A 22581-nucleotide genomic window follows, 5' to 3' on the forward strand; every position below is an offset into this window, starting at 1 on the left:
CTTTGCCCTCACCTCCCATTCAAAAATCCGTTCCTTGTGTTTATCTTAGTTAGAAAGACATCCCAGTGATTGAAGGCTTCTGTCTGTTATGTGAATGACTGATATGTAGGTTACCCCCAGAGATACGTGTTTGATAGTAGGCTAGCCTATTCAACAAAATGAACATTTAGTTAGCCAGATATGTGGTAGAGCTTTGGCTAGAAGCCATGAACAAGGGCATTCATTTGATACTGTAGCGGCCACATTGTTTCAAAAGAGGAGACATAAATATGAACATTTGTATGTTCAGTATTCCAAAAAGCCCAAGACCCATCAGGGAACAAAGGGAAGAGAAAGAAATGGTGGTAATCCATAACTAAAAAAATCATTGTGATGAAAAACACATAACATACAGTTTATATTGATCATTTTTAAATATACAATTCAGTAGTGTAAGTACACTCCTATTGTTGTGTAATCAGACTCCAGAACCTTTCCTTTTTAAAACTGAACTCTGTGCCCATTAAACACTAACTCCCATATCCCCTCCCCCCCAGGTCCTGGTATCAACCATTTTACTTTCTGTCTCTATGGACTTGACTACTCTAGATACCTCCTATAAGTGGAATTGTACAGCATTTATCTTCCTGTGACTGGCTTACATCACTTAGCATAATGTCCTTAAGATTATAAACCATGTTCTAGCCTGTGACAAGATTTCTTTCTTTTTCAAAGGTTGAATAATATAATTTGTTAAATTTTAATAAGACATTGATGACTGAAAATTTGTGGCACAATTAATAATTTTGCAATCAATTAATTGTGGGAGGAAGTAAGAAGGGTTACACTGGGAATGAAATAGACTCTTCCAGCCAGAGACCTGAATAGAAGAAAACTCTCACCAGCTAAACAGCCTCTATCATCTGTCTCCCTTGTGGCTCAAAGGTGGAGAAGAAAATTGCTGTCATTGAAGGTCCAATGGCAACATCTGGTTGAATGCCCCATAGTTCATAAACTCATGGGAATCAGGAGTTGGCTGGGCATTTTCCTACCCGTGGTAAAGATAGGCTCTTTTTTCTTTTTTCTTTTCTTTTTTGTTACATAAATTAACCCATTTATTATAGGCTAGCAGTGTTTCAAATGGTGGAGCTTCTACTGGTCTTTCAACTTCTTCAGTACTCTGATGGCAGAGTTTACTGTGAGGGCAGAAGTGGTGTTGCGGGTCCAGGGGCCACCAGCAATGGTTTCCATGCAGGAGCCACAGAGCCAGATCCCCACAGCTCCTCTTTTTGTCTTGGTTTTGCCACAGAAGGAGCAAGTGTATTTGGCTTGCTGGCTTATTTCACTCCTCTTTGCCATTTTCCTGAGGGAAGCATCATAATGGGTTCTGTATTTACCTATGACTCCAACCTTCTTGGTGTGTCGAGCCATGTTGCTGCCTACTAGGTCTGAGCCCAGAGAGGCTTTTCTTGTGGGGTCCTTTGGTGCCAGTGCCCCTTTCTCCTTTCTTGGGAGAGTCAGAATTGACCATGGGGTTGAACGTACACTGCCATTGGATAGTAGAGCTTGAAAGAGACCTAATGATTATTTAATCACCTCATTCTAACAGTGGAGAAAGTGATGCCCAGAAAAATTATGCTTCATCCCACAGAATTATTGTGATGGTTTCAGGGTGAGTTTGGAGGCCTCTGACTGCCCAGTCCCACTGCAGTCCTGTACCAGTAAAATCTTGTTATTTTGGTAACATTATATAATTCTAGAATGTATGTTTATATTCTAGATCCTATATTTTAGAATGTGTAGAATATATTATTTTGAAACTTACCTCAACACCTTCTGATATAGGCATTTTCCCTTTTTATAAATGACACTGAGATTTAGTGATATTTACTGACCACCCCCAAGGTCTTGCTCTGTAGTTAATGTATGACCTAGGATCTGAACTTGACTCAGTGCCATACTTCTTCTTCTTTTTTTTTTTTTTTAAGATTTTATTTATTTATTTGAGATAGGAGAGAGAGGGTGTGGGGGAGGAGGGGCAAAGGGAGAAGGACAAGCAGAGTCCATGCTGAGTGTGAGCCTGACATGGGGCTTGATCCCACAACCCTGAGATCATGACATAAGCTAAAATCGAGAGCTGGATGCTCAACCGACTGTGCCACCCAGGTGCCCATCAGGGCCATACTTCTTGCACTATTCCATCCACTGCCAGAGATAGTTAGAGAGCTTAAATGTACAATTTAGTTTTGCAGGCAAAATATTCTGTATCCCATCAAACGTTGTATGTTCTATGGGGTTGGCTCTGTGCTCAATGCTTTATGTGTGCTATCTTATTAATCCTAAGGTAATTCTATTGAGTAGGTGCTACTGTTACCCTTATTTTGCAAAAGAAATGTCTGAAGGTAAAAGAAACTTGCAAAGCAACTTGATAACCAAAAGTAGAATTTGAACCCAGGTCCATGTGACTAAATAGTCTTTTAATCATTATGATGTACTGAATTGCTTTCTTTATTAATTATTCTTTTGTCATTTTATCTCCAAAGAATTAACTATTACAAAATAGTTCTGAGTGCCTACCTTTGTTTGTTTTCTGTTTTGCGGTGTACTCTGTAAAGCCATTTGTAAAAAGGACTGCTGATCTGTCTTTATGAATGTGCCCTAACCTGCTGATATTCTGTCCATCATTTTTTTTTTTTAACCCAAGAAATGTCTTCAGATATCACTGGGACAGAGACCCAATCTGACAGTGTGAATGACATGCTTTTCTAAGATGAGAGCAATGTGATGACAATGTGATTTTTCCACTGGATGTAAATCATGAACTACAAGCAAATAACGAGGGAGCCATCAATAAAAACATTGGCAGATGGGCTGATGGACACTTGAATTTGGTTGGCTGCAGCCTGGGGCAAAGGCTGGTAGCATAGGCCAAGAGCTGCATGCAAATAGTGCTTTGAAGGGGAAGCATCTGGTCTTGAAGGTGGTGGCTTGGGGTGTGTTTCTGAGACGTGTATCGACTGCTTGCCCGGTCTCTGATTTCGAGGCAGCTCTCCAGCAGAAAGAACTCCGAAGTAGGAGTCAGGAAACCCAGCCCATAGTCCTGGCTCTTGTTCACTAGCTGAGCCATCTGCACAGTCACCTAACCTGAGCTGTCATCAGGCGGGGCCTTGACCTCCAAGACTCCTCTCATTTCCACCAAAGGCTCTAAAGAAAGTGATGCTGTCCCCGGCTGTTCTTCCTTTGTTTTGTTTTGTTGGGTTTTTTTTTTTTTTCAACATTGAGATAAAATTCATATAACATCAAATTCTCCTTTAAACTCCTTTAAACCATTATCATCTACAATTCAGTGACTTCTAGGACATTCACAGTCTTGTGCAACCATTTAATTCCAGAACATTTCATGGCTCCAAAAAGAAACCCCGTATGCATTAAGCAGCTACTCCCCAATACTCTCTCACCGCAACCTATGGCGACCACAAATCCATGTCTGTCTCCATGGATTTGACCTGTTCTGGACATTTTGCATACATGGCATCCTACAACATGTGGCCTTTTAGGTCTGGTTTCTTTTACTCCTTGTAACGGTCTCAAGGTGAACCCTCGCAGTGGCGTGTGTCAGTCCTTCGTTCCTTTCCATCACTGAACACTATTCCATTGTTTGTATATATCACATTTCATTTATCCATTCACCAGTTTATGGACATTTGGGTTGTTTCCACTTTTTGGCTTTCATGAATAATATCATGGTTACCATTCTTCTGCAAGTGTTGGTTTAAATATATGTTTTCAGTTCTTTTAGGTATACACATAGGCACAGAACTTCTAGATCATACGGTATTCTGTGTTCAACTTTTTGGGGAGCTGCCAGACCGTTTCTCACAATTTTACTTCCATTTTACATTTCCACCAGCAATGTACAAGGGTTCCAATTTCTTTCTGCTCATCCTCCACAACACAGTGTTTCCCCCCTTTTATGGATTATAGCTGCCCCAGTGGTTGTGAAATGGTATCTCATTGTGGTTTTGATTTGCATTTCCCCAATGACCAAGAATCTGAGCAGCTTTTCATGTGCTTGTTGTCCATTTGCATACCTTCTTTGGAAGAATGTCTATTCGAGTGCTTTACTACTTTTAACAAATGGAGTTGTTTGTCCTTTTGTTGTTGTATTGTATGAGTCGTTTTTTTTGTTCGTTTGTTTGTTTTCTAAGATTTTATTTTTACGTAATCTCTACACCCAACATGAGTCTTACATTCACAATCCCAAGGTCATGCTCAACTGACTTAGCCAGCCAGGCAGCCCTACGAGTTCTTTATATATTCTGAATATCAGATATGTGATTTGCAAATATTGTTTCCCATTTTTTTTTAAGATTTATTTATTTATTTTAGAGAGACTGTGCACAAACAGGGGGTAGGGCAGATGGAGAGGAACAGAAAGAATCTTATTGCAGAATCCAAGAATCAAGATCAAAATCAAAGAATCCAAATTGCAGGCTCCACATTCAGTGCACCACAGAGCCCCACAGGGGGCTTTACCTCAGGATCCTGAGATCATGACCTGAGTGGAAAAACCAAGAGCTGGGTGCTCAACTGACTGAGCCACCCAGGTACCCCTATTTTCCTTCCAGTCTTTGGGCTGTTTTTTCTTTTTTTTATCTTCTTCATATGTGCCTTTTGATGCACAGAAGTTTTTAATTTTGGTGAAGCCTGATTTATCTGTCTTTACTTTTGTTGCTTCCGCTTTTGGTGTTATTATTATTCCCAGTTATTCTCAAAACTACTGGATCTACTGAAATCTAGCGAAGAAGTTCCAGGGCCTCATTTCTTGGAATGATAGTTATGTAACTAAGTTCCGTTGCTTTATGGGAATTTTGAAATTCATTTAGAATAGTATTTCCAATAGGTCAGTATTCTTGAGTGTTTTGTGTACTACCTAAGTCTGATCTATTTCATGATCCTGTTCATATAAAGAAATTTATTTCCTTTGTGTGTATTCACACACATATTTGGTATTTTATATAAATATATATACACACAAGTTTTCAACTTCAATTATATATGTAATAAATATAAATCAATCAATCAATCTATCTATCTACCTATCTATCTCTCCAGTGATTTGGGAACCACAGGGATGGTTTTGAGGAGGGCAATGACTAAAAAGCTGAATTTAGGAAAAAACAAATTTGAGAAACAAATTGAATTTTATTTTGTTCTATTTTTTTCTTTAGAGATAGCATGACAGTACCATGTTTATTGTATATGTGATGAGAATTTTTTTTTAAAAGAAAGAAATCCTTGATAATCTAAAAATCCTTGATTATCTAAAAATAAGCATTGATAATATTTTGGTATAATATTTTTCCCAGTCTTTATACTCCCACCAAAAATGAATAAGAAATACTGTTTTTCAACATTTCTGATATCACTAGGTATTATAATTTTTATAGATATTTCCCAAATTTGTAGGTGACAAGTGGTATCTTGCTCTTTGCCAGTTTTCCTACTAAAGCATTCATATTTTAAACACTGATTTATAAAAATTCTATATTAGAATATATCTACTTCAGTGTCAACTTGTTAGACATTTTTTTGTTAGTTTGCATCTGATTTTTTTTGTGGCCTTTATATTTTGACATCCAAATTTAAATTTTGAACTTAAATCAGTTTATCTTTTCTGATATGTTCCTACCTTTGAGATTATTATTTACTTATATTTTCTTCTAAAACCTTTTTGGATTCTGTGTTTATTTATATTTAAATTTATATTTATATAAAAATTAAATGCAATTAATTTTTCAATACCTTGAAATTAGGTGTAACCTAATTTTCCAAATAGCTAGCCTGTTGTCCTAATGGCATTTAGTGAATAATTATGTTTCTTGACTTATTTTTTTATATACTCCACCTTTCCATATGTCTGGATATCAATTTTGGCTTCTTGCCGTTTCATGGATCTGCCTTACTGATGTAGTGGTTCAAAACTGCTTTAGTTACTTTTGCTTTTAAATATTTTTTTTTTTTTTCTGTTTTGCCACCATTCAACTGAATTTTCCAGGAAAGATATTTTCAGTTACAGAAACCTGATAAGATTTTTACCAGAATTATGTGAAATCTATCTAATGAACTGGAAGATATATATAATTTTTAAGATAACAAGTCTTTCTACCTAAGCTTATAGTATGGGCTTCCCTTTTGTGACTTGGACTTTTTTTTGTTGTATTATTCCCAGTGCTTTGTTGTTATTGTGAATATAATTGTCATTATATTGTGTAGTTTACATTCTGTGTGATGCTTGAGTTTTATATTAATTAATAGCAGAGTACATTATTCGATTTACTCTTGGCTTTAATATTTTCCAATTGATTCTCTTGGGACAGTTTTATTACCTAATATTACTTTTATGTCTTTTTTCCACTGCCCTTACTTATTATTTCTTTTCTGTGTCTGACTACATTGATTAGAGTTTCTAGAACAATGTTGGATAATGGTGGAAGTATTAGGGCTCCCTGTTTGATAATTGACTTTAATGAGAAGGTCTCTATACTTCACTATTGTTTGAGAGAGATATTTCCAACATGTTAAATAATCATTGAATTCCTACTTGAGCCTACTGGTAACATCCTTCAGCCAGCAATCCCTAGGAGCACCCTTGCGGTTGAACTAGATGGGTTTATTACTTGTAGTGAGGGAGAACACACACTGTGGAGACCCATGGGGCATCTTTGTGAGGGGGTACTTGAGAGAGATTATTTGGGTTTCAGTGGGGTGATTTGGGGGAGGGTCCAAGGAAATGGGGGTTCCCCATGGGCTGGGGATGCAAAAAGGAAGACAATTCTATGATTTGTTGTCTCAGTATATCTTACCTGTACAAGGAGAGATTGATGAGACAGAGCTCGAGCTGTGATTGGGAAAGAAGCAGCCGACACTTAGAGCATTTAGGATAGGGGGATTTGGTACTTTGTGACTTGGACAATGTTTATATTTTATCAGACATGATTAGAGAGGGGTTTCATTTTTGTCTTGATCCGTCACGGTCACGGAGTGTTCCCATGTCAATAATACTCTCTGAAATTGATGTTCAACAGAACAACACCCAGCCCAGCTCTTGGAAAGTATTTTGTTTCTTAGTATACTCAGAATTCCATCCCTTGGGAATCCAAGCCCCAGACCCCCACGAACTTAAACTTTCAGAGTTTGGAAATCCTAGCTTCTTCCCTTCCCTGCCCTGTGAGTCTGGGACATGAAACGCAGTCTCCGGCCTGTGAATCCTGAGCCCCGCGCCCTTCCTCACCAAACTGGCCCCGGAACAGAGCAGACCTCTTTCCGACCCTCTGGGAACCTCCCCGAGGTCCCCACCCCCAATCTCAGAGGACTCCGGAGGAAATCTGCAGGGGTTTGCGAGTGGGTGAGGGGAGCCTGAACTCTTCCTGTTTGTACATAGATTTACTTTTCAGTTCCAAGGAAGGTGAATACATTTTGTGAAAAAAAAAAAAATTGATTTGATCTGATAGATCATCTAGTGTGTTTCCTGTTTCTGTTTTAGCAATACTTTCCTACCCTCGAATGGAGATGCCAAATAATTTCTTGAATGTTTCCTCCCCCTCACCCCCCATGATACCTCCTATCCCTTGTTCTCTAATAGTTTTTGGTAAGCTTGTTATTATTATATATATATTTTTACTTGCGTTCTTACCTTCTACTAAAGTGAGATCCCATCAGAATCCATGCTTTTAGCCAAGGGATGTGTGAACTGACTGCTACATGCATCGTTGAATCTTTCCTAGGCTTATAGTTTGAGGCTTGATTCGAGGACCAGCTGCCTGTCCCATTCCCATTTTCTGGAGCTGCGTTGGCAGACTTTGGCTTTCACACTCCAGTGAAATTTCAAAAACAAATTTGGGGAACAAGCTAAGGGTTGCCAAATTTTTCTGTTGCCAAAATAGGGACACTAAAGAACCAAACCAAACCAAACAAAAACAGTACTACACAGTATCATCCTCTAACGCAAAGAACAATTTAGTGCCAAAGCCATGAAAGGGAAAATAACTCCAGGATTTAGAAGTATGCATAACTTGAGCTTTATGAAAAATTACACGTCTTGTCCTCATTTTTCTTACTCTGACCTAGTGCGTGAATCCTTTGCCCCAGGCAGCCTGGTATCAGCTACCAAACCAGCATGGTGGAGGTGGTCTCTCTTTTGCTTCTCCTGGTCTGTCCTTTCCCGAGTAGTCTCTTTCCAGAAGTTGTTACATCTGTCGGATAAAGGACCACCTCTCACCGGCTAGGATAAGCAATTGTTCTCAAATGCACCTGGGATTTGTTACAACCGGGGTAGTGAGACACACAGAATGGAAATGGCTGTGCTGAAGGAGGTTTCTATCCTCATGGATCCCTAGAAGGGGAGACAGAGCATGCGCACAGAGCTCCAAGAGAAGTACCCGGGTTTGTCAGGAGGCAGTGGGATGAGGGAAGACAAAGCTAAGAGCCATTATTGTGGTTTCTGGTAAGGAACATGCAAGGCAAGGAAAATAGACTTAGTTTGGATAATTTTAGGGACTCTGGGGCATAAGAGCTCTTCCTAGTTGTCCGATACTTGGCCCTGGGGTGAATAGGGCAGTTGGACAATGGCCTTGAGTTTAAGAGCTTCTGAAACGAGGTAGATGACTGTATGGGCTCTTGATTCATTTGGGTATGAAAGGTGCACTCCCGAGAGAGTTTGGGAATGTAGGAATTGTCTAGTCCTGCAAGGGGCAGTCTTTTGAGGGTCAGTAAAGCCCCGGATGTCCTAGCACCAGAAATACAGAACATAAAAAAGACATGATTGAATACAGTACTAGCTGGCAATAGCAGACTTAAGAATATTACAAGATTCTGAACTTAGATATCTCCTGGTTTTAGGTTTATAGAATTACTGGGCACTTTTGTGATTGTACATTCTTCATTAGTACTTATTTGGAATGTTTTATCTGCAATTTCTCACCCAATGCCTTTTTAAGTCTGGAAATCCATAACTCAACTTTTAAAAACTTGATGTGTGTTCAGAGTTATAGTTACAATCACTAAAAAAAATGGAACCAAAACCTGCTCATTCCACTGCTGGTCCACTTTATTTCTTTATATAAATGAACTACATTTCTTACAAAGCATATGCTCATGCCAAAGCTGGTAGTGAAGATAGTCAGGAGAAAAAAAATCAACCGCAAAAAATTCTCATCCACAGTTCTGCGCCCTAAATCTCCTCCAACTTCAAGGACAGAATTCGCAAAAGCAGGATTTCTGGGCAGGATCAGCTTGACCTTCAGATCGTGAGTTCATCCTGTAGCCATGAGCCCACTAATCATGGTGTTATCCCAGTTCCCTCAGCCTCACCACAGCACATGAGCAAAAGGGTATCTTTGTAATGTTCTTCTGGAAATAACCTTTAACTGGTCTGAGGTAGCCTAATGAAGGTGTGGACTCTAAAATCATTCTGCAAGATTCAGGAATTAAGCCCTATGTGGAATTACCCAAGTTTGAAATCAGAGGAAGCAATGTGGGGATGGTCTACAAACTTCTCTAACCCAACAGGACCAAGAGCTGCTTTTAGAGTTCTTTAATGTTTAGCATTATCACCATTTGGTTCTTTTTCCTTCCTTGTGGCCATTTAGTTAGGACAGAAGATGTACTTCTGTGAGGAAACCACTCCCGTGTTGTGCAGGGCACACTCAGTTCTTAAGGTTTCCTTGAATGTTGCTGGAGAACTTAGTGTGTAAAAGATTAGGGTGACTGTTCCACGGTACAGAGAGCCTTTGCTTATACCAGATGGTGACTTCGAGCAAATCACCCATTTCTTTTAGACCTGCTTTCTTGTTTGAAAAGCAGGCATCAAAAGAGCGATCCACAGGTTAGTGTGAAGACTGGTGGTATCGCATGTGCATTGCTTGGCCTGAGTGAGAAGGTGGACACGTGTATGAATAATTAGAGCGCCATTTGGTGAGGTCCATAACAGAGGTACAGAAGCCCTGCTGTGGGGACACCAAGGTGGGAAGGGTTTCTTTTCTGTTAACTTATAGCAACAAACCGTAAGTGGGTTTGGAAGCCTTTCCAGGACAAAGACAAATGCTCGACGTCTTCTCTACACTCAGGTCTTACACAGTCTCCATCCTCCTTCTGTCAGTGGCTCACTTCACAGGATTCACCCTGAGGTTGTAGGGGGAACAAGTTTTGAGAGAGGAACCCATGTATCTTCTTACCACTAACTATATCACCTTCTATCCCTGGTACTGTCCTGCCCTCCTGCTGCTCACAGCAGAAGAAAGGTCCTACTGTCTCTCCAACCATCTGCTCACCTACAACCTGAATGCATCACTTCTTACCTCCTGAAACTGTCCACCCCGTCACCTCTACTGCATCGTTTCTACCACTTACCAATGTCCTTTAACACCTCCATTAAAAAACAACAACAAAACTCACAGAATCCTTTCTTGACTCCACAATCTCCTGCAGAGCTACCATTTTTCTATTTCTTTTCTTAGCAGATTTTTCTGAAGTCTTGCCTGTATTTGCTGTCTCCGTTTCTTCAGCTTCCTATTTAGAAAATGAACTTTCTAGGGGTTCCTGGGTTGCTCAGTCTGTTGAACTTCCGACTCTTGAATTTGGCTCAGGTCATGGTCTCAGGGTCATGAGATCCAGGCTGGCATTAGGCTCTGCAATGAGCGTGGGGCCTGCTTGAGATTCTCTCTCCTTTTCCCTCTGCCTCTGCCCCTCCCCCAGCTCGCATACTCTCTCTCCCACTAAATAAATAAATAAAAACTTAAAAAGAAAATGAATTTTCTGTATATCACACAGAAATATATTATTAAGCACGGAGATATGGCTAAAGCCCACTTCAAGCATTTTTCCCATCCTGTCTCTCCCCTGACCAAGATTTATATGTTGCCCTGTATCCTTTCAGCCCTGTTTCCACATATGTACGTGTGCATATGTCCTTGCAAAAACGTGTAGTCCTGTTAGTGTGTTTGCTTTACCTAAATGATACCACCCCATATCAGCAATTTATCTCTTTTCTCTCTTTGTTTCAGAAGTGTGTGTTACTATATAAAAATTATTTTAATTCACATAAATTCATATTCTTTTAGCTTCTGATTCTATTAATAATTGCTAATGTTTATTGTGTGCTGACCATGTCCCATGTTTTACATGTGGTTACTTATGTAGCCCTTTCAATGGTACTGGAGAGTAGGATTTCTTATCTCCATTTTTAAATAAGATTTATTTATTTCTTTTAGAGAGACAGAGAGAGTGGGGGAGCAGGGGGAGGGGCAGAGGGAGAGGGAGAGAGAGAATCTCAAGCAGGCTTCACACTAGCTCTAGCTGCTTGTGGGTCTCCAACTCACCACCTGAGATCAGACCTGAGCCAAAATTGAGAGTCGGCCACTTAGCCAACTGAGCCACCCAGGCGCCCCTGCTGGAGCTCTTGTTTCCACTCGAATGAGGAAACTGAGGCAGAAAAAGACAAAGTAACTTGCTTAATTAAGTTTATATGCTCAGTAAATGATGATGTTAGGGTATAAAATCAGGGGCTCCAGATTGTGTGTTATTAATCATGCCATTGTTCTACAATATGAATATACCATGGCTGATTGAGCTGGGTTTCTGTTATTTACAGTTGTTATTAGTAATAAACAATGCCTCAGCAAGCATCTTGTACATGCTTGCAAGCCTGTGCAGGGGTGTGCGCTTCTCGATGGTAGATGCTGGAGAGGAAAGTTCTGGGTCATGGGGTGAGCACATTTACCGTTATGGATATTGTCAAATCCCCTTTCAGAGGGCCTCTCCATTTCATATTCTCAGCCATCTGATAGGAGCATACCATTTCTTTATCGTTTTACCAAAATTTTAAAAATTTTGCAATGGCACAGGTTAAAAATGGTATCTCATAAGTTTCACTTACCTTTTTCTTTTTAAAAAAGATTTATTTATTTATTTTGCTGGAAGAGAGAGAGAGGGTGCAGAGGCAGGGACAGAGGGAGAGGGAGAGAGAGTCCCAAGCCAACTCCCCACTGAGCCGGAGCCCAACATGGTACTCGATCTCACTACCCTGAAATGACAACCTGAGCCGAAAACAAGCGTCAGCTGCTTAACCAACTGCGCCACCCAGACGCCCCAGTTTCACTTGTGCTAGTGGGTGGAACATCTTTTCCTATGGTCGCTAGTTATTTACAGAGTTTCTTTTATGAGTTGCCTGTTTATAATCTTTACCTGTTTTTCTGTGGGAGTATTTGTCTTTTTCTTTTCTGTTTGTAGGAGTTTGCCTATTTTGGATACCACAGCTCATACAGATCGCTTCCATATGGCTTCTGTCTCTACTAACTTGTTGAGGTCATAGGATCCTTCACACAGTGGCTTCAGTAGATCTCTGTCGTCCTACTCTATCTCAGTAGGTCGCGACCACGCCCGCTGTAGTGGGGTGGAGGGTCTCGGAGCTGGTCAAGGAAAAACATGACCGCTAGATGGCAGTAGCACGCAACAGTCTTATTTGGGTGGGTCCTTTGACAAGGTGCCCGGCAGAGGAGGCAGAGGAAGTCGCTAGAGACCTTCCAGGGGCGGAGGGGGAGCCACCATGCCAAAGTGGAAGAGAGCAAGGGAGCTTTTGGGGGAGAGGGACACACTAGGCGACGGGGTTGGGGTTTCCATGCCTAGGTGATGTTCCGCAGCAGCCCAGTGGAGTGTCTCTGGGTCAGAAGGCTTCAAAGGGCAGCAGCAGCCTGGGGGTTGTTTTCTTTATAGCTGTAAGGTTGGGTTAGCCGTATTGGGTGCAGTTTTGTGGAATCTGCAAAGCAGGCAGGCTCTAAATGGCTTTAAAAAATGCATTTACAGGGACGCCTGGGTGGCTCAGTTGGTTAAGCGGCTGCCTTTGGCTCATGTCATGATCCCAGCATCCTGGGATCGAGCCCCACATCGGGGTCCTTGCTCAGCAGGGAGCCTGCTTCTCCCTCTCCCTCTGCCTGTGCTCACTCTCTCTGACAAATAAATAAATAAATAATTTTGAAAATGCATTCACAGTAAATAAATGTGTAAAAATTTGAGTTTGGTGTTGGCGGACTTTAAGCCTGAAGTCCCAGTGTACTGTGAAGAAAAAGCAATGTAGGGTCCAATATATAGGGGCCATCTGTAACCCATTTACTTAACACTCTTTTTAAAACTCTCCTGATTTACATGATGCTTCAGTCAGGTTTTCTTCCTAATCACCGATCTCTTGGTCCAGTTTGCTGATTCACACCTTCAATCCACCCTCTAGACCAGCGATTCTCAAATTTTGTGGACTCAGGATGCCTTTAAATTTTGAAAAATTGAGGTTCCCCGAAGAGCCTTTGTTTTTGCAGGCCATATTTCTCTATATTTACAGTTTTAGAAATTAGGACTGAGGAGTTAAAATACATTTATTCATTTATTTAAAAATAACAGTAATAAACCCATTTCAAGTTAACATAAATAACATCTTTTACATGAAAAGTGACTAAAGGAACTTCTTATATATTGATTTTGTTTTCATCATCTTTAAGTGTAGACAGTATACTATATGTCTAAAGATTGAGTCTTCTAATATTTTTTAAAGCCAACAATCTTCCCTTAGATATAATTAAATATAAGTAAATTTTATTTAAGAATGAAATTTCCTAATAACACCCAAGATAAAATTTTAAAATTTATTAAAATCATTATTATAAAACAAGGAAACAAATTATACTTAGTGCTAGTTATGTTTCCACATGGGCTCAAGGAAATTCTGGGATTTCAACATAACTGTTTGTTGAATGATAATGAGACTATAGAGATATAGCAGGTGTAACTGATGATAGCTGGCAAGAACAGAGTATAAGTGCCAAGAAAAGAACTAATCTCTGAAAACACACATATTTGTAACTCAAACCTACCACTTTAGAAAATTCCAGAAAACATAATGACGCATGAGAACATATTCTGGTAACTGTTGGAGCTATATTATCACATATCCTACAGCCTTTGGAAAATCCTACTATATACTTATGAGAGAATGGAATTGAATACAGATTACATCTTGGTATTATTATTGCATAGTAATAGTTCTGATCTTCCAGACCCCCCCGCAGGAACCCAGTGCTGGAGTGAGTGCCTTAGGACTCAGACTAGAGCCTAAATCCTCTGTCTACCTAGATGATGTCCTCCAAACCCAAAGCTTTAAATACATGTATCTTTAAATTTGTATCTCTAACATAGACTTATCCACTTGCCTACTAAGCTTTAAATTTGTATCTCTAACATAGACTTATCCACTTGCCTACTCAACATTTTCACCTATATATCTAATAGACATCTCAAAATTAACATGTCCAAAATAGAACTTTTGCCTTCTCCTAAATATGCTTATCTATTGGTCATCTTCAATGCATGGCACCATCGACATGAGTGTGCAAGTCAGAAATCACAGGACACATCCAATGGTTCCCTCTTCCTCATCCCTTATATCCATCCCATCAGGAAGTTTGTAGTGTTTACCTTCATAACACAGTTAAAATCCACTGATTCCTCTCCACCCATCTCTACACTTACCACTTGGTTGTAGCTACCATTTTTTTTCACCTGGACCATAGTAACAGTCTCCTAATTATTACTGTTGATTAACTGTTGTGCTACTATAATCCAACTCTCCCACAGCAGCTACAGTGATTTTTAAAAAAAAAATGCAAAGTAGATTGTGTCATTCCTCTACCTAAGCTCGTTCTGGCTTTAGTGTTTGTTTCCCAAAGACTCTTAATGATTTGGCAATTGTCTTCCACTCCGTTCACCTCCAGATCACTCATCCCTTTATTTATTATACTCTATTTTCTCAGGATTCTATTCTTTTCCTTGAACATGGCAATCTCTTTCTCATCTTTCAGTCTTTGTATCATCTCTTCCCTCTACTTGAATCATTCTTTCCTCAGTTCTTTGCATGAATAATTCTTGCTTATGCTTCAGGTCTCGATTTGAATATCACCTTTATAGCAAGATCTTCCTACAGCAAGCCCTACAGAAAGGCTCCCCTTTATCTAAGCAATTCTGCCCAGTAGAAATATGATGGGCTAGGTAACTTCACACTTTCTAGTAGCCACATTGAAAAAGTAAAAAGAACTATGTGAAATTAATTTTAATATAATGCACTTGACTCAAACATATCCCAAATATTGTAATTTCAATATGCAATTGTTTTCAAATGACTAATGACTTCTTTTTAAAAAGATAATAGGGTTTGCTTGCTTTATTTATTCATTTACTTATTTGAGAAGGTGAAGGGAAGGGCAGAGGGAGAGGGAGAGAATCCCAAGCAGGCTCCACACCCACTACGGAGCCAGATGCAGGGCTCGATCTTATGACCCTGAGATCATGGCCTGAGCTGAAACCAAGAGTTGGAAGCTTCACTGACTGAGCCACCCAGGCACCCCATTAATGACATCTTTTATATTCTTTTGCTCATACTAAGTTTTTTTTAGCCTTGTTGAAATAGAATTGACCTACATTGTGAAATTTTAAGGTGTACAATGTGATGACTTGTTATGTGCATGTACTGCAAAATGATTATCACGGTAGGGTTAGTTAACATCTCCATTACCTCATATAATTACTGTTTATGGGGGGGGGCAAGAACATTTAAGACTTCCTCTCTTAGCGACTTTCAAATATATACTACAGTACTGTTAAGTATGTCACCTTATCATCTTATTTTTTTTTAAGAATTTATTTATTTATTTGACAGACAGATCACAAGTAGGCAGAGAGGCAGGCAGAGAGGGGAGGGGGAGAAGCCCGATGCGAGACTCGATCCCAGGACGCTGGGATCATGACCCGAGCCAAAGGCAGTGGCTCAACCAACTGAGCCACCCAGGTGCCCACTTATTCATCTTATAATAAGAAATTTGTAACCCCAGAGCCCTTGGCAACCACCATTCTACTGTTTCTATGAGTTTGGCTTTTTTAGATTCCATATATATGTGATATCATACAGTATTTATCTTTCTCTGTCTGACTTACTTCACTTAACATCATTATGCCCTCAATGTACATTTGTGTTATCACAGATGTCCAGACTTCCTTCCTTCTCTTGACTGAGTAATATTCGTGTGTGTGTGTGTGTGTGTGTGTGTGTGTGTATCACATCTTCTTTATCCATTCATCCACAGATAGGTGCTTAGGTTGTTTTCATATCTTGGCCATTGTGAATGATGCTGCAATGAACACAGGGGTATAGATATCTCTTCTAGTTAGTGACTTCATCTTCTTTGGACATGTACACAGAAGTGGAATTGCTACATCATATGATAGTTCTAATTTTAGTTTTTTCAGGAACCTCCATACCATTTTGCATAGTGGCTGTGCTAATTTACATTCCCACCAACAGTGTACGGGTGTTCCCTTTTTCCCACATCTTTACCAGTAACGTTGTCTCTGGTCTTTTTGATAACGGACATTCTTAGAGGCGTGAGGTGATATTTTGTGGTTTTGATTTGCATTTTCCTGATGATTAGTGATGTTGAGCACCTTTTCATGTACCTGTTGGCCATCTGTATAAATGTCTAGTCAGTTTCTCTGCTCATTTTTTAATCAGATTTTTGTTTTGTTTCTACTATTGAATTGTATGAGTTCCTTATATATTTAAGATATTAACCTCTTATCAGATAGATGGCTTGCAAATATTTTCTTCCATTATATAAGTTGCCTTTTCATTTTGTTAATTGTTTCTTTTGCTGTGTGGAGAACATTTTAGTTTGATGTAGTCCCAATTTTTTAGTTTTGCCTTGTTGCTTGTGCTATTGGTGTCATATTCAAAATATCATTGCTAAACATGCGGGGTTTGGGGGCTAGGAAAAGAATAAATGAAACAAGATGGGATCCGGAAGGAGACAAACCATAAGAGACTCTTAATGTCACAAAACAAACTGAGGGTGGTGTGGGGGGGAGAAGGGAGAGGGTAGTGGGGTTATGGACGTTGGGGAGGGTATGTGCTATGGTGAGTGCTGTGAAGTGTGTAAACCTGGCGATTCACAGACCTGTACCCCTGGGGCTAATAATACATTATATGTTTATTAAAATAATTAAAAAATTTTAAAAATATCATTGCTAAGACCAATTCCAAGGAGATTTTTCCCCTTTTTTTCTTATAGGAATTTTATAGTTTCCAGTCTTATATTTAAATTTATAATCCATTTGGAGTTATTTTTTGTGAGTACTGTAAGATAAGGTTTTAATTTCTTTTGTATCTGATTTTCCAGTTTTCCTAGCATCATTTATTGTAGAAATTATTCTTACCCCATTAAGTATTCTCGGTTTCCTTGTCAAATATGTTTCGGCTTCCTATGACCAAATATGAGTTTGTTTCTGGGCTCTGGATTCTGTCCCACTGGTCTATGTATCTTTGTAAGTCAGTACCATACTGTTTCGATTATTACAGCTTTGTAATATAGTGAGAAGTGAGGAAGTGTGATGCCTCAGCTTTGTTCTTTCTCAGGTTTGCTTTGGCTGTTTGCAGTCCTTTTGTTCAGTACAAATTTTAGGACTGTTTATTTCTATTTCTGTGAAAATGCATTTGTAGATGATTTTGGGTAGTATGGACATTTTAACAATATTCGTTCTTCTGATACATGAACACAGGATTTATTTGTATCTCCTTCAATTTCTTTCAGCAGGGTCTCACAGATTTTGACATACAGATCTTTTTTCTCCATGGTTAAGGTGGCTCCTTGGTTATTACGAATGGGATTGCTTTATTTCTTTTTCAGATAATTCATTGCTGTTGTATAGAAACGCAACTGATTTCTGTCTGTTCATTTTGTAACCTGCAACTTTACTGGATTCCTTGATTAGTTCTAATAGATTTTTTTGTGGAGTCATTAGGATTTTCTATACAAAAGATCATATATCTGCAAACAGAGTAAATTTTGCTTTTTCTTTTCCAATTTAGATGTTTTTTTAATTAACTTTTTTCTCACCTTATTGGTCTGGGTACTAGGAGGTATTGAATATGATGTTAGCTATGGCCTTGTCATATATGACCTTTATTATGTTGAACTCCCTTCTTTTTTTTTTTTAATATAATTTTTTATTTTTTATAAACATATATTTTTATCCCCAGGGGTACAGGTCTGTGAATCACCAGGTTTACACACTTCACAGCACTCACCAAAACACATACCCTCCCCAATGTCCATAATACCACCCCCTTCTCCCAAACCCCCTCCCCCCAGCAACCCTCAGTTTGTTTTGTGAGATTAAGAGTCACTTATGGTTTGTCTCCCTCCCAATCCCATCTTCTTTCATTTATTCTTCTCGTACCCACTTAAGCCCCCATGTTGCATCACCACTTCCTCATATCAGGGAGATCATATGATAGTTGTCTTTCTCCGCTTGACTTATTTCGCTAAGCATGATACGCTCTAGTTCCATCCATGTTGTCGCAAATGGCAAGATTTCATTTCTTTTGATGGCTGCATAGTATTCCATTGTGTATATATACCACATCTTCTTGATCCATTCATCTGTTGATGGACATCTAGGTTCTTTCCATAGTTTGGCTATTGTGGACATTGCTGCTATAAACATTTGAGTACACGTGCCCCTTTGGATCACTACGTTTGTATCTTTAGGGTAAATACCCAATAGTGCAATTGCTGGGTCATAGGGCAGTTCTATTTTCAACATTTTGAGGAACCTCCATGCTGTTTTCCAGAGTGGCTGCACCAGCTTGCATTCCCACCAACAGTGTAGGAGGGTTCCCCTTTCTCCGCATCCTCGCCAGCATCTGTCATTTCCTGACTTGTTGATTTTAGCCATTCTGACTGGTGTGAGGTGATATCGTATTGTGGTTTTGATTTGTATTTCCCTGATGCCGAGTGATATGGAGCACTTTTTCATGTGTCTGTTGGCCATCTGGATGTCTTCTTTGCAGAAATGTCTGCTCATGTCCTCTGCCCATTTCTTGATTGGATTATTTGTTCTTTGGGTGTTGAGTTTGCTAAGTTCTTTATAGATTCTGGACACTAGTCCTTTATCTGATATGTCGTTTGCAAATATCTTCTCCCATTCTGTCAGTTGTCTTTTGATTTTGTGAACTGTTTCCTTTGCTGTGCAAAAGCTTTTGATCTTGATGAAATCCCAATAGTTCATTTTTGCCCTTGCTTCCCTTGCCTTTGGCGTTGTTCCTAGGAAGATGTTGCTGCGGCTGAGGTCGAAGAGGTTGCTGCCTGTGTTCTCCTCAAGGATTTTGATGGATTCCTTTCGCACATTGAGGTCCTTCATCCATTTTGAGTCTATTTTTGTGTGTGGTGTAAGGAAATGGTCCAATTTCATTTTTCTGCATGTGGCTGTCCAATTTTCCCAGCACCATTTATTGAAGAGGCTGTCTTTTTTCCATTGGACATTCTTTCCTGCTTTGTCGAAGATTAGTTGACTATAGAGTTGAGAGTCTATTTCTGGGCTCTCTATTCTGTTCCATTGATCTATGGGTCTGTTTTTGTGCCAGTACCATGCTGTCTTGATGATGACAGCTTTGTAATAGAGCTTGAAGTCCGGGATTGTGATGCCACCAACGTTGGCTTTCTTTTTCAATATCCCTTTAGCTATTCGAGGTCTTTTCTGGTTCCATATAAATTTTAGAATTATTTGTTCCATTTCTTTGAAAAAGATGGATGGTACTTTGATAGGAATTGCATTAAATGTGTAGATTGCTTTAGGTAGCATAGACATTTTCACAATATTTATTCTTCCAATCCAGGAGCATGGAACATTTTTCCATTTCTTTGTGTCTTCCTCAATTTCTTTCATGAGTACTTTATAGTTTTCTGAGTATACATTCTGTGTGTCTTTGGTTAGGTTTATTCCTAGGTATCTTATGGTTTTGGGTGCAATTGTAAATGGGATTGACTCCTTAATTTCCCTTTCTGATGTCTTGCTGTTGGTGTAGAGAAATGCAACTGATTTCTGTGCATTGATTTTATATCCTGACACTTTACTGAATTCCTGTATAAGTTCTAGCAGTTTGGGAGTGGAGTCTTTTGGGTTTTCCACATATAGTATCATATCATCTGCGAAGAGTGATAATTTGACTTCTTCTTTGCCGATTTGGATGCCTTTAATTTCCTTTTGTTGTCTGATTGCTGAGGCTAGGACCTCTAGTACTATGTTGAATAGCAGTGGTGATAATGGACATCCCTGCCGTGTTCCTGACCTTAGTGGAAAAGCTTTCAGTTTTTCTCCATTGAGAATGATATTTGCGGTGGGTTTTTCATAGATGGCTTTGATGATATTGAGGTATGTGCCCTCTATCCCTACACTTTGAAGAGTTTTGATCAGGAAGGGATGCTGTACTTTGTCAAATGCTTTTTCAGCATCTATTGAGAGTATCATATGGTTCTTGTTCTTACTTTTATTGATGTGTTGTATCACATTGACTGATTTGCGGATGTTGAACCAACCTTGCAGCCCTGGAATAAATCCCACTTGGTCGTGGTGAATAATCTTTTTAATGTACTGTTGAATCCTATTGGCTAGTATTTTGTTGAGTATTTTCGCATCTGTGTTCATCAAGGATATTGGTCTATAGCTCTCTTTTTTGGTGGGATCCTTGTCTGGTTTTGGGATCAAGGTGATGCTGGCCTCATAAAATGAGTTTGGAAGTTTTCCTTCCATTTCTATTTTTTGGAACAATTTTAGGAGAATAGGAATTAGTTCTTCTTTAAATGTTTGGTAGAATTCCCCCGGGAAGCCGTCTGGCCCTGGGCTTTTGTTTGTTTGGAGATTTTTAATGACTGTTTCAATCTCCTTACTGGTTATGGGTCTGTTCAGGCTTTCTATTTCTTCCTCGTTCAGTTGTGGTAGTTTATATGTTTCTAGGAATGCATCCATTTCTTCCAGATTGTCAAATTTATTGCCGTAGAGGTGCTCATAGTATGTTCTTATAATAGTTTGTATTTCTTTGGTGTTAGTTGTGATCTCTCCTCTTTCATTCATGATTTTATTTATTTGGGTCCTTTCTCTTTTCTTTTTGATAAGTCTGGCCAGGGGTTTATCAACTTTATTAATTCTTTCAAAGAACCAGCTCCTACTTTTGTTGATTTGTTCTATTGTTTTTTTGGTTTCTATTTCATTGATTTCTGCTCTGATCTTTATGATTTCTCTTCTCCTGCTAGGCTTAGGGTTTTTTTCTTGTTCTTTCTCCAGCTCCTTTAGGTGTAGGGTTAGATTGTGTACCTGAGACCTTTCTTGTTTCTTGAGAAAGGCTTGTACCGCTATATATTTTCCTCTCAGGACTGCCTTTGTTGTGTCCCACAGATTTTGAATCGTTGTATTTTCATTATCATTTGTTTCCATGATTTTTTTCAATTCTTCTTTAATTTCCCGGTTGACCCATTCATTCTTTAGAAGGATACTGTTTAGTCTCCATGTATTTTGGTTCTTTTCAAACTTCCTTTTGTGGTTGAGTTCTAGCTTTAGAGCATTGTGGTCTGAAAATATGCAGGGAGCGATCCCAATCTTTTGATACCGGTTGAGTCCTGATTTAGGACCCAGGATGTGATCTATTCTGGAGAATGTTCCATGTGCACTAGAGAAGAATGTGTATTCTGTTGCTTTGGGATGAAATGTTCTGAATATATCTGTGATGTCCATCTGGTCCAGTGTGTCGTTTAAGGCCTTTATTTCCTTGCTGATCTTTTGCTTGGATGACCTGTCCATTTCAGTGAGGGGAGTGTTAAAGTCCCCTACTATTATTGTATTATTGTTGATGTGTTTCTTTGATTTTGTTATTAATTGTTTTATATAGTTGGCTGCTCCCACGTTGGGGGCATAGATATTTAAAATTGTTAAATCTTCTTGTTGGACAGACCCTTTGAGTATGATATAGTGTCCTTCCTCATCTCTTATTATAGTCTTTGGCTTAAAATCTAATTGATCTGATATAAGGATTGCCACTCCTGCTTTCTTCTGATGTCCATTAGCATGGTAAATTCTTTTCCACCCCCTCACTTTAAATCTGGAGGTGTCTTCGGGCTTAAAATGAGTTTCTTGGAGGCAACATATAGATGGGTTTTGTTTTTTTATCCATTCTGATACCCTGTGTCTTTTGACAGGGGCATTTAGCCCATTAACATTCAGGGTAACTATTGAGAGATATGAATTTTATGCCATTGTTTTGCCTGTAAGGTGTATATGGTCTCTGTTCCTTTCTGATCTACCACTTGTAGGCTCTCTCTTTGCTTAGAGGACCCCTTTCAAGATTTCCTGTAGAGCTGGTTTGGTGTTTGCAAATTCTTTCAGTTGCTGTTTGTCCTGAAAGCTTTTAATCTCTCCTTCTATTTTCAATGATAGCCTAGCTGGATATAGTATTCTGGGCTGCATGTTTTTCTCATTTAGTGCTCTGAAAATATCATGCCAGCTCTTTCTGGCCTGCCAGGTCTCTGTGGATAAGTCAGCTGCCAATCTAATATTTTTACCATTGTATGTTACAGGCTTCTTTTCCCGGGCTGCTTTCAGGATTTTCTCTTTGTCACTGAGACTTGTAAATTTTACTATTAGGTGACGGGGTGTGGGCCTATTCTTATTGATTTTGAG

The 22581-nt window shown here is 39.2% G+C and overlaps 2 protein-coding genes across 2 annotated transcripts in view; one reads left to right on the forward strand and one right to left on the reverse strand.

Annotated features, from left to right (window-relative positions):
* The window catches only part of DPYSL2 (dihydropyrimidinase like 2), a 132324-nt gene that overhangs the window by 3765 nt on the left and 105978 nt on the right, over positions 1 to 22581 (forward strand). The window lies entirely within an intron of this gene.
* LOC123391560 (60S ribosomal protein L37a-like) lies at positions 740 to 1690 on the reverse strand. The gene has a single exon (XM_045078360.1). The coding sequence runs from the start codon at positions 1408 to 1410 to the stop codon at positions 1132 to 1134; it is 279 nt and encodes a 92-aa protein (XP_044934295.1). The 5' UTR covers positions 1411 to 1690; the 3' UTR covers positions 740 to 1131.

The sequence above is a fragment of the Mustela putorius genome, unplaced genomic scaffold, assembly GCF_011764305.1.
Source record: "Mustela putorius furo isolate JIRA1106 unplaced genomic scaffold, ASM1176430v1.1 tig00000242_pilon_pilon_pilon, whole genome shotgun sequence".
Classification (NCBI taxonomy): domain Eukaryota; kingdom Metazoa; phylum Chordata; class Mammalia; order Carnivora; family Mustelidae; genus Mustela; species Mustela putorius.

What these genes read in the sequence shown, in the direction of transcription:
- LOC123391560 (XM_045078360.1), bottom strand. Translation starts at nt 1,410, where the DNA reads ATGGCTCGACACACCAAGAAGGTTGGAGTCATAGGTAAATACAGAACC.